Source organism: Cyclopterus lumpus, chromosome 13 (genome assembly GCF_009769545.1).
Source record: "Cyclopterus lumpus isolate fCycLum1 chromosome 13, fCycLum1.pri, whole genome shotgun sequence".
NCBI lineage: Eukaryota > Metazoa > Chordata > Actinopteri > Perciformes > Cyclopteridae > Cyclopterus > Cyclopterus lumpus.
Genome location: NC_046978.1, coordinates 13,027,387 through 13,046,420, shown reverse-complemented (window position 1 = coordinate 13,046,420; position 19,034 = coordinate 13,027,387). Strand labels below are relative to the sequence as shown.

The 19,034-nt window shown below is 43.4% G+C and overlaps 1 protein-coding gene and 1 long non-coding RNA gene across 5 annotated transcripts; both read right to left on the bottom strand.

The window, feature by feature from the left end:
• Positions 1 to 5,886: 5,886 nt before the first annotated feature.
• Positions 5,887 to 9,588, bottom strand: LOC117741499. The gene is made up of 2 exons (XR_004610738.1): positions 9,119 to 9,588; positions 5,887 to 6,111 (listed from the first exon to the last, which is right to left on the bottom strand). It is a non-coding gene; the product is annotated as an uncharacterized LOC117741499 (long non-coding RNA).
• A 1,338-nt stretch (positions 9,589 to 10,926) lies between these two features.
• Positions 10,927 to 17,532, bottom strand: pld3 (phospholipase D family, member 3). Of its 4 annotated transcripts, none has more exons than XM_034548321.1 (13): positions 17,312 to 17,532; positions 16,865 to 17,091; positions 16,046 to 16,141; positions 15,391 to 15,438; positions 15,138 to 15,295; positions 14,720 to 14,900; positions 14,496 to 14,613; positions 13,972 to 14,099; positions 13,125 to 13,322; positions 12,884 to 13,023; positions 12,564 to 12,729; positions 12,330 to 12,429; positions 10,927 to 12,216 (listed from the first exon to the last, which is right to left on the bottom strand). In XM_034548321.1, exons 3-13 carry the CDS (start codon positions 16,070 to 16,072, stop codon positions 12,029 to 12,031), a joined length of 1,452 nt encoding a protein of 483 aa, XP_034404212.1. In that variant the 5' UTR covers positions 16,073 to 16,141; positions 16,865 to 17,091; positions 17,312 to 17,532; the 3' UTR covers positions 10,927 to 12,028. The 4 variants fall into 4 exon arrangements, with proteins under 4 accessions (XP_034404212.1, XP_034404211.1, XP_034404210.1 ...); XM_034548320.1 differs by having other exon boundaries at positions 16,435 to 17,051; positions 17,312 to 17,515; XM_034548319.1 differs by having other exon boundaries at positions 16,865 to 17,051; positions 17,312 to 17,515.
• Positions 17,533 to 19,034: the final 1,502 nt, after the last annotated feature.

Sequence of the window (19,034 nt, the reverse complement as noted above, 5' to 3'; positions counted from 1 at the left end):
CCAATGTTTTGAAGCGGATGCGGGCGGCCACCGGTAACCAGTGAAGGTCGCGGAGGAGCGGAGTAGTGTGGGTACATTTCGGTCGGTTGAAGACCAGTCGAGCAGCTGCATTCTGGATGAGCTGTAGAGGTCGAATGGCATTAGCAGGTAGACCTGCCAAGAGGGAGTTGCAATAGTCCAGCCGTGAGATGACCAGAGCCTGGACCAGAACCTGTGCCGCCTTCTGAGTGAGAAGAGGTCGTATTCTCCTGATGTTGTACAGCATGTACCTACAGGAGCGTGTTATTGCGGCAATGTTGGCAGTCAGGGAGTGTTGACTGTCGAGCGTCACTCCGAGGTTCCTGGCAGTCGGAGTCGGAACCAGTACTGATCACAGTGTGAAGTCGGTGTGAGTGTCAGCTCCTTGGTTTCACAAGGGTACAGAAATGGTCGCACATGGACCCCCAGAAAGATGCTGAGGAGGGTTTTCTCGCAAAGCTATTCGACCATCCAGCAAACACACACACACACACACACACACAGAGGAAGTTGATCGCTCAAAATCATCAGCTCGACAAGATAAACTAAACAGATTTCAGTGACACAATGCTCACTTCCTCCCTCGGTTTCGCCTTGACCTGCCACTGAACAGCCTTTCCGGGGCTGACCTGGCCTCTGGGTATTAATAGAGATGAACGTGAGGAGCATTTGTGGTCTTAAATCACCCAAGTTATAGTGCAGTGACTCTCAACTGGTGAGTTAAAAAGATTTACGAAAGAATCGGAGCGGAGGAGTGGCTAGGCTAATTGTTCACATTGCGCCATTCGCATCATACCTAGCGGAAATCTACGTTACTCGCATCCATACGCGTCTGTGCATTGACTTTGTATGTAATCTACTCACGTGAAAAAATGTATGTGATGAGCGACTATCCTTCCCTTGTCAGACTCCAGACTTTGAGACTCTTGTCAGGAGCAAAACATCCCCAGTTCTCCCAATATGAACTCCTCCAGATTCAGGTCTATGTCAGTGTTACACCTCAGGTTGAAGTGAGTACTGATTAATGTGTTTCAGTATTTATCTACTAATAAGGTAATCAGAAGAAACATGAATTTTGTATATTTTAATCTTTTTGAATTGCTTTTTGTTTAATTTATTTTGAGCTTGTGGATAAAAACTACTATCAAGACATAGTGCAGCGTTGGTTGTCATAGATTCAGTGTGAGTATTCTCAGCTAAAGTTACATAATTTGGGTCTTTTTTATTTCATGTTTGTGCATGAAAGCACTGTTAAGTCTTTTAAAAAAAGTTGAAGTTACTAAATCGTTATGTATGTTGTATTATCTTGTGTCCTTAAGATGCACTTTGGGTTTTTTAATTAAAATGCAGCTAATTGAGTGTAAAGGGAATATGTCCAACTTGTTTTGTGCATACTGGGATATTCTGAACTATCTCAGGTTCAAACTGCACCATCTTTTCATTGAATAAATTTGAGAAGTTGAAAATGTTCCTCGATTTGGGTCACGGCTTGTCATTCAGGGGTGATGGGGGGTCCCACAGCCAGACCAGTTGAGAACCATTGTTCTGGTGAACCAAATACGCACTGCATCTCTGCTGTGCGTATTTGGTTGAGTTGCAATCATGAAACATAATTACACAAAGAAGGACAGACGTTTGCAAATGACTCTGGCTATCTAGCATAGCTGCAAATAGCAAACAAGAGACTGACCCTTTAGTTACTAGAAACCTCATCATAATCATATTTAGATCACACATGACGTCATATTATCTAGCATTACGAGGAGTTAAGATCAAACATTCGTCAAAGTATCAGCAAATGCTGAAATGCCCCAGGACAACAACAGGGATCAAGTGTCTGGTCCACTTCCTACCAATCGAAAAACATTGCATTGAGTGTAGCATCCCAACACATATACGCAAGACAAGTGGTGCAGTGAGCATATTCTAAAATGAGTAAAACTAGGAGGACTGCATTTTCCCCCTCATAAACATATACGCAGAGAGCACACAAGCAGTAGTTTAAGGCTGATATTGTGAAAAGAAAAGGTTCTCTGCTCATGTCAGACTTATTTAATTATGAACTAACTTAAACAAAGTAGCTCACAGAGCTCAGCCATCACAAGTAGACCATGTGACAATTAGCAGAAAATAGATTTTTCTATATAATCCAATTAATAATAATATGACAATAATCTTCCAATGTTGGTCTCCCCAGTTGTTTATCCTGACCTGCATTGGAGGAAGGCGTCCAGGTGACTCTGAATATTCCACGCAGACACTCACACATGGTCCACAGTAGGAAGCCAATGGAGGTAACACACTGAGGAAGCAAGCCCACACACGGGCCGCGGGGCTGGGAGAGCTGGTCGGCGAAGCTGGGGGAGGCAGGTGGGCGTCGGAGGCGATCTGGGGTTCGGTTTGACTGTCTGGGCCCACGGAAGACCGAGCTACACTGTCAGTGTGGATCACGAAGAGAAAGAACGCAAGAGAGAGAGAGAGAGAGAGAGAGACAGACAGTGAGAGAGAGAGAGATGGAGGGGCCCTAGATTTAGGGGAAGAGAGGGATGGACAGCACCAGAGGGGGTGTGGGGGTCAACAAAATGAGAGACATAAGTCGAGAGGGTGTGTAACATATGGACCACTGAACTTTCTTTGCAAACCACCATCGAGTTAGCAATAGGCATTGGGTATGTATGTGTGAATGTGTGTGAGGTAGAGGCGACAGCAGAGACAAGACAGAATAGGGGTGTATTAGCACTAGTGGGCAGTCAGCAGTTTGCTCCCGCCCTCTCTAAAGCCCCGCTCCATTGTTTGCAATGCTGGAGGCTTTAGCTGCGGCCCAGCAGGGCCTTGTTACTGGGCTTAGAGGGGCTGGACACTGGATACCAGTCTGACACAACCACAGCCACCACACCTCGGATGGTGGGCAACACAACCTCATGCCTACGGAAATGTATCACTGAATGATTAGAAATGAAATGTAATGGTTAAGGCTAGCTTTAACAACAATTCATTTTGCTATCAATACTTTACAACTTCCCTCTGTCTGCCCCAAGTCCAGCAAATGGAAACAGGGTGCTCCGTCACCTTCTAGCAGCATGCAGCTGATACAGATGCCTCTCAGCTAAAGGACAGCAAACTCTGATCAAAAGGGTAAAAGGGAAAAAGGGACACTGACTGATTTGCAGCCTTCAAATAAGACATTTCAACATTACCGTGTCTTCATCAGAGTCAAACAGGTTAAAGACAAAACGCAAACACATATATAGTCAACCTGAAACAGGTGTACAATTCTCAATGGACAATTGATGGAACAATATTTAAAATCTATTGGATAGTGGATCCAAAAGGTGGGAGTTGCCAAAGTCAATGTCCGAGTGACACACCCCTTGCAGCACAATCACACCGGGAACAAAAGAACACAGATATCTTCTCAAGTAGTCAAGATAAAATACAAATCCATTAAGTGTAAGACATTAAACCAAACATGATAAATTCAGTTCTCCAAAAGGCCAGAGTAAAGGGTGCATCTGTTGGGGACTATATTCTCCAGTACTTTACAGCACTAGGACGGTGTACATGGGATTGAGTCACAATAAAGTTTTTGGACATCAATAGATCTCCATCAGTCGTCTGCTGGCCTTTCAACTCAAACCCCTTTTTCCTGAAGACCAAAGAAGCTTCATTTGTGGGAGACATTTATTCTCAAATATATGGCTCTGCTTAATATTCAGTAGTATCCACTCCAAGCCTGAAGTAGTACTTTCTCTAGATGCTGGAAAGGCCTGAATGGGTTTGGAAAGAATTTTATTTCCTAGATCTGTCACCTTTATTAATTTCCTCAAGCCTGTGTTCAACCAAATACTCAGCAGTCAACATACTTCCCGTTAGATGTTCTAGATGTTGTGGAACACTAATTAATCTTGTGAATGTACTGATTTGTTTTTTATTTTAATTATAATTTCTAGATTATTTCTGTCCTCTTTTGTTCATCTTTGTTTCTGTTTGACGAAACATAAAACTGGACATACTTGTACTCTCAGATGCTACGCCCTACAGAGTGCAGAGTAGTTGAGAGCTGAGTCATCAAAGATGGAGCCAACGTGCACGCACACACCGTGCACTTCACACACTCACTTAAAACCCTGAGGATCCTGTGGGACTGTTACGTTCCCCGACTGAGGTCTAGGGGAGTCGGGGAGCAACAATAAATGTAGCGCAACAAAGGGATAAACAAAAAAGGGTTAAACAAAAAAGGCCATGAATCTTAATCTCTAGGAAGACACAACTGCTGGAGGACAGGCCAGCAGAGGGGCAAACAAACCAATCACATTTATGAGCGACAGAAAGCGTTTGTTGTTGTTTACTGGACACATCTTATGGTGGTTTCTGGGCAGTAACACAGAGAACAGGGCAACTTTTGAGGGAAGATCCATGTGTTGTAAGAACATCTTTCATCCATGTGTCAAAAATTCTAACTAAAATGTACAAAATATGAACTAAAGATTTACTCAAATAAGGTTCAAGTACATGACTGTTTTATTTCTGACATCTAACTCAGAGATTAAGATTTTATATTTAAAGTTACTACGAGGAGCTGACATTTTTTATTGAGTTTGGCGGTCCCTGTGGACAAAGGTGGAAGTGTTTACGAGCATCAGAGCCATTTTAGAAAACCTCTCATTTTATGGCAGCAAAGGGTCTGACAGTCTGCCCAGCTCAGACCTGGTTTTGGTTCTCCCTCCTAGCGGGCCCAGCAATGCGGCCGGGGCCTCCAGCAATGTGGCGTTGGCATCGGCTCCCAGCGGAGCAATGAGGCGACATTCTGCTTACTGGCTCGAGGGGGAGCTGCTGCTTAGCTCTCTACCTTCCCGTTGGAGGTCCGCCTGCAGGCCGAAGCCGGATCGAGGTGGAGGAGGAGGGTTGGTCGCTGCCGGAGCCCCCACTTGAGTCTGAGCTGAAGGACTTTCTGAAACTGCATGATTTCATCTGATATCCCCCCCCACCGGTGGCACCGATGACAAGCATTAAGAAAACTGTATAGAAATAGACAATCTATTTGGATTCACCAATTTGCATGTCATGGCCCCCATAGGGGGCTGCACGGTGGTGTAGTGGCTAGCACTGTCGCCTCACAGCAAGAGGGCCGCGGGTTCAATTCCCGGTCGGAGCGGTCCTTCTGTGTGGAGTTTGCATGTTCTCCCCATGGCAGCGTGGGTTCTCTCCGGGCTCTCCGGCTTCCTCCCACAGTCCAAAGACATGCTGCAGGTTAATTGATCTCTAAATTGCCCATAGGTGTGAATGTGAGAGTGAATGGTTGTATGTCCCTACATGTGCCCTCGATGGACTGGCGGCCTATCCAGGGTGTCCCCTGCCTTCGCCCTATGTCAGCTGGGATAGGCTCCAGCGCCCCCGCGACCCTAATGAGGATTAAGCGGTATTGAAAATGGATGGATGGATGGATGGATGGATGGATGGGCCCCCATAGGATGTATCTATTTGGTGATCCTCTGACATTACCTTCAGTGCCACAGGAGGTTGACATTTGTGGTTATGATTGAAATACTAAACTACTATTGGATGGAGTGTGATTATGGTTTTCTGGAACTAAACAATCACCATCAATTCACTTTTTGCACTTTAATTCCTTTCAGAGCTCATTAATATTTTTTCTACTCTGTGGCATTGCCAGCATCCCCATGTGGGCATCCTGCATTCTGTGCTTCAGAAAAGTATCTCGCGTGAGTTAAAGACCAAAAAAGACGTCACACTGGAAGTGAAACAGGTTGACGTCGGCCCTTCAAGAGCCATTCACAGCCAATCAAATGAATAACACAAATGATCTAAGTTGGTGGATATATTCAGAAACACCAAGGGGACAAGAGCTCAGAAACAGAACGTTTTATTTCCTTTGTCAGTTTCCAGTCTTGCTGCAGAACTCAGGAATAAAAACAGAACGAGACATCCAGACAGTTAAGGCTTTGTTTTGAGCCACATTGGATTATTTTTCCTGGAAAACAGAGTGGTAATCAAATCGTCCACAGGAAGTCCAGTTGTAATGCTGCGGTTCTTCTCTGGCTGCTGTAATGTTTGTTCGTTGCTGATCGTGCCCTGGGGGAGAGATGGGGGGGGGTTCCTCCGGTTAATATAAAGACTTACAGTATCACAGAAAGTTGTTTCAGGGTGAAACCAGGTCAGCCTGTTCTCATGCAGAATTTTGCTATTCGAAAATGAATATGCGCTGTTATTTTGTAGATATCCGACAAAATCAATGTGTATGTAATCCACGTAATCCTGGACCAGGAAGTATAAAGAACGCCCAACACAGGGTCCAACTAAAACCAAAGTCCTTCACCCAGAAGACCGATGTTCGAACCCCGTGTGAAGCGAGAAGCCAACGTTGATTTATTAGTCACGTAACTTCTGTAGTTATTTCATCCCCAAAGACAATCTTTTTCTACACCTAGCCCAAGTAGTTTTTTTGCCTCGACCCAACTGTGTTGTTTCCTGTGACGTTTATTTTAATAAGACTGTCAGCAAGAGTTGCCTGACTTTTGTAGGACAACGAGTATGGCAACTCGGACATGTATGAGGACACGTTGCCCAGGTCCAACTTTATTTGAATTACTAGTAAAACTACTGGTAATATTAGTATTATCTTTATTTACATTCATTGTACTTGTTAAAAACTTGCTTTTTCAAGACTGTCAACTGATGGATTGGTATGGTGGAAGAACCATTATTAATGATTTAAAACTACCTTTACGACTAAGTGAGAAAATGTTGGCCCTTAATTTACCGGTGAGCTATTAAAAGTGTTATGGCTTCCTCATTTAGAATAACCCGTAAATTAAGAACCACAGCTGAAGGGTTCTTTCAAAACCTGGCAAACAAGTTGTTTTTTTTCTGGTGTACTTGACAATTCTGAAAAAACACAAAAATACTGACATGGTTATAACGACAATGCACATGTACAATTAAAATGTGAAAAGAAAACACACATAAAAGTCACATTTATTTCCAGTCACAATTTTTAAAACCTATAACTATAAAATGAGTAAAATGTGCTCCATTAGAGAGCAAAGTCAAGTGCCATGCATTGTAAGGGGAGCTCCAGTCGTGAATTTGTAGTGGAGCTCCGTCTCCAGGCAGGAGATGGAACTCCACCCATTGCTGTCCGCACCCTCGTCACCACATCTGTCCACTGAGAGGACACCATGGTAATTAAAGTGCAGGTGTTTGTATCGTCCCCCACACACTGACACACACACACTCACACACACACACACGCACACACACACACACACACACACACACACCCCACACACCATGCTGCTCACCCCTTGTTCAGTTCTACAGAAGGGAGCACAGGGACGTCAGGTTGTACGGTGCGACGTGACATTTAGAATGCTCCTTTTTTCATCTGCAGAGGAGCCACTGCTATATTGTTTTTTCCCCATTTAGTATCGTATTTTGGCTGTATTTGAGACAAATTTGTAGCGGATCTCCATGGGCATTTCTTTTTTCCCAATAAAAAACACTCAGGAAGAACACAAAAGAAACAATCGTATATAGACAATAGCAGCAAAAAAGAACAATTTGAAGCCTTCTGGTAATTTTCTCTCCTTTATTATGTTTTGATTCCATTTTAATTTCTCTGCAGCATCTCATCTCTTTTATCTCGATTGTTTGTGGTCGCTTTGTGCTTAAATGTAATATTTCAAAAAGCTGCTTATGTTGTTGCTTGTTCACTGATTGCATCTCTATTGGCTTTGTTTTTAATGAACATTTCATAATGTTTTCCTCTCTTGTTTACTATTTTATTAATCACTGTGCGAATCAAACACCCCTACCACCCCCCCCCCACACACACACACACACATACGCGGTACCTGCTGCATGTGGTTATTTTTGGGGAGTTTTTCCTGATTCGATGTGAGGTCCTGGGACAGAGATGTCGTATGTGTACAGATTGTAAAGCCCTCTGAGGCAAATTTGTAATTTGTGATATTGGGCTATACAAAATAAACTGAATTGAATTGAATTGAATTGAATGTACTTTGGTCTTTCCTGCAGCACCGTGGATGAAAAGTAACACAAATACAAAAGATATAATCTGTCACAACACTTCACTACATTTTACTTTGTGGTCCTCGGGGCAACACACACACACACACACACACACACACAGCACGGGTGGAGGGATGGAGGGTTAACAGGGAGACATAAATAACCTCCAGGGTTGGGCTCGGCTGGTTCCACGACCCCTTAAATAGTTTACATACTGGGAAGTGACATGTTGGAGGTATTGCAGAATGCGTGTAGGTTTATATTTGTGAACAACAGCACTTGGCGGCCCACTATTCTTGTTAGTCGTTCCTCAGATTGTTTAATAATGTACACTTGCCTGTACAAAGAGTAAACATGCTTTTATTTAACTCCATTGTAGTGAGTTGAGTTATGAGACACAAGAACACGCCTCGCACTTTTCTTTTCAGGTGACATTTTTCAACTTTAACATTTTTACTGAGTTTACAGTTTGAGTCTGATTCTTGACTCAAACTGAACATTATGTGAGGAGACAAGAGGAGAGCTCTAACCCAGTCTGACGGCCAGTTTAAACCCTGCACCAATACTGCCCCTACGTGTTGGACTTCTGCTGCTGCAACCGGATACACGTCATCGCCAAACAACCTCCCACTAGAAATGATAACGAGGTTGAAAATAAAAATAACTGATGGATCAATAAATAATTGATAGGATAAAGGCAAAAGTTTCACTTTGCTTCACCAATAATGATAATAATAATAATAATATTTATTATTATTATTATTATTATATTACAAAATTACACACAATGACTCGTTAACAATAAACCTCAATATTGCAATGATTATTATTGGCTAAAAACATCATTTAATTAGCCCTGTGTGCTTGGTTTAATTCTTGAATCTTCAAATGAAGATTATTGTGCTTTCAGGATAACAGGAAGCCTAACTTACTGTATTGTAGTTGACAACCTGTATAGACTGAGTCAATCTGAAACACTACGATTTTATTTTGAAGCATTCGAAGATTTTGAGCGCACAAAGTTAGAGATAGCGAAAAGGATCTCTACCTGAAAGAGCCTACTGAGACATCAGAGGGACACCGAGAGGACATCAGACATCAGAGGGACACCGAGAGGACGTCAGACATCAGAGGGACACCGAGAGGACGTCAGACATCAGAGGGACACCGAGAGGACGTCAGACATCAGAGGGACACCGAGAGGACGTCAGACATCAGAGGGACACCGAGAGGACGTCAGACATCAGAGGGACACCGAGAGGACGTCAGACATCAGCGGGGCTTGAATCTGCAGAAACGCGGTTTGACAGCAATTCAACCAAAGCGGCTGATGTTGGAGCAGCACCCCGGTTTGTGAGTGTGGTCCTCAGACTGCAGGTCTCACACTGACCGACCACCTCGATGTGAAGCTAAAGCAACACGTGCGCCCAGGAAGCCCAGTTAGGGCTCAGGCGGAGCCTCATTCCGAGCCATATGCTGCATGTCTAATAATAGCCGAAGAGTTGGATGTTTTCGAGGCCAACGAGTCCATATATAGTCCCAAACCTCTTCAACGGCGTGGATAGGACTAGGAGGACTATAGGCTATGGCGCTATATATACCGATATGGTGAAATAAGCAACATCGATTCAAACTAATAATCTATTATATTACCAACAAATAAAACACATTTAAATATCTTTTGGTCATTAATCCTCATATTCTTACCTTTGATCACCTTTGATAGTTCATGGAAACTTCAGCCTCGCAGTCACAGCTTTGCGCACCGAGACGCGGCTCGTCCAGGATTATTACTTTATCAAAACTCTCTCCATGTATAAAAGCAGCAGGCTAACAACTTCTCCAGATCCGAGAGGCTCCGTGGCCCATGTCCACAAATATCAGAGGCGGAGCACATTTTTGTTTGCAAAATTTATTTGAATATTTTGGATAAACGAAAACAATTCTTACTCGTAAGTCAACTTAACTTAGTTACCTATTTTTAAAGTTAATGCGATCACTCCAAATTGCTTTCAGTGTAGGGATGTGGAGACAGAAAAAGCACCAGCAGGTCTACTGGTGGTGGCTGTTGGTTCACTTTTATTTATAAATGTAAAATGTCTAATATAATAAGCACAATACTTTATTGTATTAATGATCGGAAACCACTTTACAGTGTTATGATGTGACTGCAGCCTGTGCGGCTGTGAAGGAAAGGGACACCAATGATCGGATTGGTTTGGTGGGCAGAGGCTCTACTTGAAAAGACTCTGAAACCGAGCAGAAAGAAACAGGACAAGTATCATGCTAACGGAGCTCTATGACTTTCCAACAACAAAGAACAAGATGGTCCTCACCGACGTCTTCCTCTATGCATCCTGCTGATTGAAACTTAGCACGGCCCATCAAACATTGCACCCTCTATTTCTAGCACAAGAAATACAACTCACACAGTGAGAGCATCACGATTAATGAAATTAAACATCTTTTAAATGACTCTATACGTCTTTGTAAGATCACTCTCTTCTTTCTGTGGCTAACCACAGTCCAGTCTGACAGAGAGAGAAGGTTGTCCTAGGGCATATAGACCTGCATTACATCACTAGATTTACATTAGCACTGCAGCGCTAGAGGCCATTCCAGTTGGACTCAATATTGGTTATAGTTTTAGTATTTCTCCCCCGGAATCATCTTCTGGCATTAAGGGGACTGTCTATGAAGCAGCAATTAGATGATCATAAAAAGGAATGCAATTTATTTTTTAAGGCTGAGAATTAGGAGCCATGACCTCAGTATTTCTTACTTTGATCCCACAGCTCTTTTGCTTGGTGAAAGTCGCTCAGTCTGAAATGTGGTGCGACATAAGAATCAAACAGGTTTGATTCAAATACATTTATTGTGAGTGATTTCTGTATGAAGAGGGAGCTGATAAAGACATGTACACAACAATTCTAGCAGCACGCCCCGACTAGTGTCTTCAGTTGCCATAACAACCACCAATTGGTTCTTTCAATCACTCCACACAGTGGAAATTAAAAACGTTCAATCTATTATGTACAGCGCTGATTTAGTATTAAATGAGTTCATTGTAAAAAGTCAAGAAGACTGAGTCAAATTTAAAAAGCCTTCATCTTATTTACAGCACAGTTCACCAGCGTGAACATTAATTATTCCAGAGCAAACTAAAATGATTAATTAAGAAAACAAACATTACTCCCTGAGGCAAGCTGGGATATTAAAAACAAAAACTCCCACTGAGGCTGATGCTGATGAGGTGATCAATGAATAGACCACTTGACCCGCTGGTGTTTTATGGGAGCCAGTTGGAACCCTCCCGGTGATTCATCAGGAAACAGACCGGACTAAAAGAAAGCCGACACAGCACCCTCTTCTGCTCCTGGCCTCACAGTACATGGTAAATAAAGTCAGTTGGGGGTTTTCAGGAGAAACAACGGCCTGTTCATGGTTTAACGATGCCACCAATAGAGTCCGACGCTACGGACGTCTTATTACACACACATGGACTTTGACCGCTTTGATAGAAACACAAAGAAGATGCAAAATGATTATTGCCTTAAGATTAAACAAACAGGCACCTGTGAACGACCCTTTGACAGCGTAAGACTGGCAGTACTGGGCAGTTTACTGGTTCGATGGCACATTACTCTGGTCGAATAGGAGTTAGCACTAAAGCTGTGGTTAGCCGGGTTCACTGGAAGTCAACTATCTTCCGTTGGAACTTGGCCAGCTGCGAAACTCCGCTCCACCGTCGTCCGATTGCTCAACTCAAGAGTTTCCATGTTCACTGTGTGTACAACCGCCTCAGCAGGCTGGTGCAAAATGCATGAGACTTTAAATACTAAAACAAAATGCATGAGACTTTAAATACTAAAACAAATGGGCCACTACAGCACTGCAACCCGTGTTGGAACAGAAGGATCCACGCCGCTGGTGGTATCTGGGACGCCGGCTGTCGGAACTAACACAAGTGCTTGTGGTTGAAGTGCTGGGCGACAGGGGTGCTGTAGTTGGAGTCCCAGTCCCTCTCGAACACGGCCCTCAGCTGCGATTGGACGGTCGGCTCCGGGGACACCGACGCAGTCTGGTTGACAACCAGCGCCGAGCCAGCCGTGCTCACAAAGTAGTCACCAGACCAGTTAGACGTACCTGAAAACACAAGCACACAGATGTATATTTATTTATTTATATTTATATATGAGTCCGATATGATTATTACTATTCTCATCACTGATTAAGCATGCAGTGTGCGTGCAGCGTACCTATGTAGGCTATCTTATCGGTCACCATGTACTTGTTGTGGTTGACTCGGGCAAAGGGAATCTCCTTCTGCTTGGGGCTGGCCGGCACCACAAACAGCCTCTGCATGAGGGTCATCGGGTTATTTGAATTTCACTACAAAATACGCATTAAATAACATGAACAAACTGCTTTCTCTGTGGCGTCGGACACACGACCGGTTCCTCATGTAAACACACACAAGAGGAGCTACTCACCACCTGGATGTCCAGCCCGCTCTTGGGGTCGTACACGGAGGCCAGAGACTTCAGGAAGGAAAACATGACCGGTTTGGTGCTGGCCCAGCAGCTGATCAGCAGGCGCACCTTGACCCGCTTCTCGTACCCGACTCGCCTCAACTGGGTGTCGATGTCAGCCCAGTACCTGCAGAGGGGGTAGGGGTCTCATTAAAGCTTCACGGCGCTAAATGTTAATTCTTGGGTGTCAGCGGTGGTGCTTCATTGGACTATAAAACTGAACTCTGACTCTAAACTGTCCTTCCTGTAGTGACGCGTCACTGGTCTCTGACCAACTCTACCTTTTAGGATGGGAGAACTCCATGGTGGGAAGGTAGTTCATGACAGCGATGTAGATGAAGCTCTCGGCGTCCTCCATCACGCTGAGGATGGACTGAAGGTCTGGCGTCCTGCCGGCTGCACAGAAGGACGGAGGGGAACTCTTGAGGGGGAGAGAAAAGAGATCTTGTAAATGATTCGTTCATTTTTAAGTAACGCGGGAGCCTTAAACAACAAAAACTCCCATCCCTGTCCGCATCTCACCGACAGGTAGACACTGGACGGCGTGCTGTTGAGCGGCAGCTGGAGGGGCGTGTCCTTGTTGTAGAGGGTGGCGAAGCTGCTCGGCCAAGGCGACGGAATCGACTCACTGTCTCCCAGGAGCCAATAGGCTTCGAAGATCTTACCCAGGTCCGCTGCCAAACAGCTGCAGTTGTAGACCACCGCGCCGAGCTCCTTCACCTGCACACCAGCGCAACATTTACTTCAATCACACAGGTTGTTTTTACAGCTCATAGATTGTTTTAAACTGCAGAGATGAGGCAAAAAAAAAAACTGCTGAAGCAAAATACACAAAAATGTTTTGCTCACTATTACTTCGCTCTAATACCGTCCTTTGACTTTGCTTGAATATTCAGATGTCATTATATTCCTCAAATTATTACATCATATCCCTACATTATATCTATAATGTAGATGACATATGTTAAAAATAAAAGAATTACTTCATACCAGGACAACATTTCCTATACTTTTCTAAACTTATTTTGAATGATATTTAACAGGTAATTTCTGAGATTCAAGAAAACTAAAACTGTTGTTTGTAGAAATGTATGTGGTGTTGGTGAACTCAGGACACTCATGGCAGTGACAGCCACTCAATCCCAGATTAGGAAAGCTACATTTGAGATATTGATGACTGTCACAGTATTAAAGCAAATTGAAACTATTCTTTCTGCGAGGCGTGTAACCGAAAGTTGACACTTCCTTTTAAAAGCAGAAGAAACATAGTTCTGTTCAAATAACCAATACTTAACAAATCATCATCCCCCAGGAATCCATAGAAGACGTTTCCATTCACATAAACAGGATAACAAATATAATTGATAACCTGTGTGAGGGATCTCCAGTCCATGTTGGCACTGCCGATGTAAATGTGTTTCTTGTCCACGACCCAGAACTTTGTGTGGAGGACTCCTGAGGTGAGCTCTTTCATGTTAACTGTCCTGATATCAGCTCCTGCAACGCAACAAACAAACAAAAAAACACAAAATAATTGAATATAATAATACCCAGCAAATCTGAATGTTGCAATACTTCACTATGGAATTTAACCCTGCGGAGTTAATGTAACCTTTACCCATAAAGCATTGCTTAACTTCCACTAGTTTGAGACCATTCTCAACACTTTTGATTATTATGTATCCTCATCTCCTCAACTGCTGCTTCACGCAACAAAGTGTATTCTAATGTTATACATCAGACGAAACAATCATCACACGATGTTGATTATCCCCCCGTGTTTCCCGTCTCTCCGTCAGCTCCGAAAGCAAAGTGCCGAAAAGCAATTGTAAAAAAATGTTAAGAAATAACATCAACCTGAATGTCGGTCTGACGTTACAAAGTAAAAGCCACCTGAGTTGTTGAGCAGTCTGAGGTCCCCTTGCGGTTGACTCCCCTGTGGTGTGTTCACTGCAATCCGAACAGACAGCTTCCCGGAGAGGTCAGCCAGTGTGTTCAGAATGGTCTCACCCTGTGAACACAGCGAAGATAGACGATCTTACTTTGTCTGTAAACGGATACTTTGAGAAGTAAAACTCATCCTGGGGCCATTTGACCCTGTCACAGCTCCGGCTAACCTGATTGGCTGTTGGCTCGTGAGTGCCGGTGTCTTTATTAGTGAGCGACCAATAGAAGGAGGCGATGTCGATACTGCTGCGGGCCTCGCCCATCAGATTGAGCCAGGCCTTGAAGATGGTGGGGTGAGTGGTGCTGGAGTTAAACTCCAGACCTTCAGGGATGCTCTCCACCAAAACGATCCTGACCGGGGGAGGGGGGGGTACGGACAGGACGGGACGGCTTGGTGACAATGATTTAGAATATTTGTACTCCTGGTTCTCGTGGATATATTAACTGATACGTCAGTCGTTGAGAAGCGAAAGATATTGTAGTACAGAAATGCCGAAGATACGTCTTTACATCGTCTGATTGTTTGATTGTTATGACTGCGTCCGTGTGTGTGTGTGTGTGTGTGTGTGTGTGTGTGTCTGCGCTTACTTGCAGGGGTCTGAGCAGGACTCTCGCCGGGGGGGATGGAGGCTGCTGCTGGGGGCCGGATGGGAGGAGGAAACCCTCAGTGTCAGGACGATATAGAGGGCCGTGGCGGCCAGCAGCACAACAGCCACAGTGACCAGAGCTATCGCGCACCTGCAGTTCTGCGGGGGGCGGGGATTCTGTCTCACTTATTTGTTTCTGGGCTGAAGAAATGTGTTGTAATGAACATGACTTGATGTGTGTGTGTGAAACATACTATCTGTGCTTTCCGGTTGGCCTCTTGCCTCCTTTCCATGTCCACCAGCTACAGGCATCAGAAAAATACATGAACACTATGAGGATCCAATATATTTTCTTGTTGGGAACCACACACACAAGCAGGAGAAGATTTCATCAAAATACAAACTGCTACGATATCAACTAATATTAAAGTGGATACGGCAAAGCAGGGAGACACATTCCCCTGAAATCAATTAACTGAACTGTTAATGGAGAAGGAGGAGGAGGACCTGGTCCTACAGACATAAATGTGCAAAACTCATTGTATGGTTTATTAACATTACTATCTCTGTTCATGATCAAACACATGAGTAACAGTGACTCTATGAAACGAGATGTGATGAAGGGTCATCTTACAGACGGTACGGGGTGTTCTGAATTTAACAGAAAGCCTTTTCTTTCTTTTAAAATACAGGACACTTAGGGCTTATGTATTATTTTTTATAAATAACATTAATTCAACCTTTTTGGCACACAATGTCAAAATAAAAGATGCCAGTCTGACGTTAAACGAGTCAAAAGGGATGAAGTCAAATTGATTGCAAAATGTGGACAAACAAACCCTCACATTAGAGAAGCTTTACCCAGTAAATGTATGGTAATTATAATGAATCATTCAAAAGGAACATTACCTGGTTGTAAGCGACGTCCGTCTTCATTGTGAAAGAAGGAATGATTTAATGTGTGACGGATGTTTCAGCTTCAGGTCAGATTAAAGCTCCGCAATTCTAAAAAACAACAACAAACAAGAGGAACAAAAACTCACACGGCTACATCATATCTTCATGTTTCCAGAGCGAAGAGCTGATGAATGACAAGACAACGAAGCACCACAAGGAAACTTTGATTTGATCCACTTTTTAAGATAAAGAACTATATAAATTTGACAATCTAATAATTTGAGTAAATGATGCACAGCACACACACACACACACACACACACCTGCCTAACCTTTACGGACAAAGAGAAGGCTCTCAATGTTTTTAACGCCATGGACAGAGAATGACCCGCACAACTCACCCCGAGCACAAAGACACAGCTGATGGGAGTTGAGCTCACAACCCCCCCCAAAGAAACAACCTTTTTACTGGAATCTGAGGTCTTGTGACTTGTGAGGTCTGGCTGCTTAAGGGAGAGAGGAAGCCTGAATGCTGACCGCAGCAGAGTGACTCTGTGAGGTTTCAGTATCTCTTCTGGGATTTAAAGAAACAATAAGCTCTTCCACATGCACACAATACTTGGTTTTCTTGAAACCAATTCCAGAGAAGATTAAACACTTGCTGCTTGAGCCAAACATATGTAGTTTGATGTTCTTGTGTATGATTATTGTTTTTAAAAGGGAAGAAAACAGTCAAAGATTTTAGCTGTGTGATATTAGAAAACTAAAACTGTGGTGTCCTGCAACAGACTCTGGTATAATGAACAAAGAGATATTTTAAAAATCGGACACCTTTCATATGGATGAAGATATTACACAGGTACGGCTCGTGTCTCTGTCCCGTGGGGACGGCGTGTCACTGGACCACAAGTGAAGGGAGGGACACGTCTGACACGAGAGCTTGTGGGCTCGAGGTTGAAGGCTGACTCTCAGAAGTCTCGCTCAGGGAAATAACGTCAGCTCACGCGGGGCTGGCTGGCTGAAATAGGAACGTGACGCGTCAGGTAACGTTAGTTCACCTTTGAGTAAAGAAAACAAAAAAAAGGTATTAAAAAGAAACACATTAGGTTAAGAAACAACGATGGACGTTAAGCGAACCCACGTTAGACTGTAACGGCTTTGACAGTACCATAAGTAGTACTTATTTAGAAGTACTATTTAACTCCCTGAGCGGACGAAGAGTCGCTGAAAGCAACAACAGCAACACAAACAAAGCGACTTTCAGCCGCGTCGACCCACCTTTCCACGGGCGTCCAGGTGAACTCAAAGCCCCGCGTGTAACGGCGTGGACGTCTGCTCGGTACATACGGTCACGTTTAAGGTTGTTGTTTCATCGTAAAACACCACGGAGGATAAAGAAGAAGCTCATTCGCCGCGCTGTTTACAAGTACTGTAATTTACTGGTTTGGAAACAGACGGGACACGACGAGGGGGAGAGGTTCATGTGATCCGAGCCGGACAGCCAATCAGAGGGGAGCTGTTTTAGTGACGTCGAACAGGCGAGTTACAGTAGTGCAGTTCTCTATTCTTTCCGCAAGAGGCCGCTGTTTATCCGCGCGAGTGATACAAATGAATTGAGGGGAGCCGCTGCGAGTGAACAGGGTCAACTAAACTTGGGTTTAACACATAGACATCACCCGGTTGATTACTTACATTAATACGTTATGGGTTAGGGCTGTGGTTTAGTCCAGGGGACGAGGTCTTACTTGACCTCTGACCTGAATTACCGGATGAAGGTCACCTTCTGTTCCTCAAAGTAAATATATAAGTTGTAATGAAGGCGGTTATGCTCTTCTGACGGATGAAAAAATACAGTGGTAGGCTATAACAAACAAAACAATTAATGGATGGTGCAGCTTTACCACACGTTACAGGGACAGTTCACCCCCCAATCAAAAATACATATTTTTCCTCTTACCTGTAGTGTTATTTAGCAATCCAGGTTTTTTTTGGTGTGAGTTGCCTATAGTTTTATAGATATCGGCCGTAGAGATGTCTGTATTCTCTTGAATATAATGGGACTATAGGAAACGAAAGGTCTGCTGATTATCTTGAGTAACCCAGTAATGATTTATGGAAAGAATTCTGTTGGGTCTTTTTTTATTTGCACTTTGAGCACCACCAACACGAGTACCACCTAGTTCCATTATACTGGCAAGAGGGCAGACATCTCTAAAACCAATATCTTCATTAAATAAATTGCACTAAATGTAAGACGAAAAATAATTACTTCTGATTTGGAGCTGAATTGTCCCTTTAATTGACATAGCTTTAAGAAGACCGTTCTGAAACACGCCTATCTCCTTGACTCCTCTCTCCTCGCATCTCTTCCTCGCCTACTCCACTCGCATCTCAGGTGGGAGCAGAGCCAGAGTGGGGCCACTTTTCAGCCCGGGAATTTCAGGCTCAAGACCGGCCCACTTTTTCCATGGTAGTGGAAATTGGACAAATGAAGCAACAGTTCAGCTCTTACTATCCTGTCGTTTTTTTATTTATTAATACCATGTACCAACAAATAATGTAAAGGTTAAATACAACATTAATAATCCACTTAAGATGAGAAGTTAACAAAAAATATTCCACTATTCCACAAGGATAGGTTGATAAATTAACAATTTATAAATTAACAAAAGCAGTACAGTAATACAGACTGTCTTATCTGCTGCTCCGAAGCTACAAAGTCATATTACTGCATACTTCAATATCAATATCAATATTTGCATAATATTTGCAAAGTCTATGGATTGCCATATTTTGGGTGATATAAACATGCTAATATTTTAATTCAATTTAATATTTTGCTTGGGAATAGGTTGACAACGCTACAACGCTATTAATCAAGGCTACAACGTTAGCCGAATAGTTACATTGCTAATCATTAGGCCTTTGTCTCTCTTCACCAGTTGCCTCTTGTGTTTGTCCTCTTGAAAATAAATCAGTAAGCTTGGCACATTTGGCAGCA

Bases quoted from the DNA above. Each gene is read 5' to 3' on its own strand.
- pld3 (XM_034548321.1), bottom strand. From the start codon at position 16,072: ATGAAGACGGACGTCGCTTACAACCAG. The intron at 15,439-16,045 runs GTAATGTTCCTT...TGATGCCTGTAG, and splicing joins CGGACGTCGCTTACAACCAG to CTGGTGGACATGGAAAGGAG. The intron at 13,323-13,971 runs GTTATCAATTAT...GCTGGTGTGCAG, and splicing joins ACTGGAGATCCCTCACACAG to GTGAAGGAGCTCGGCGCGGT.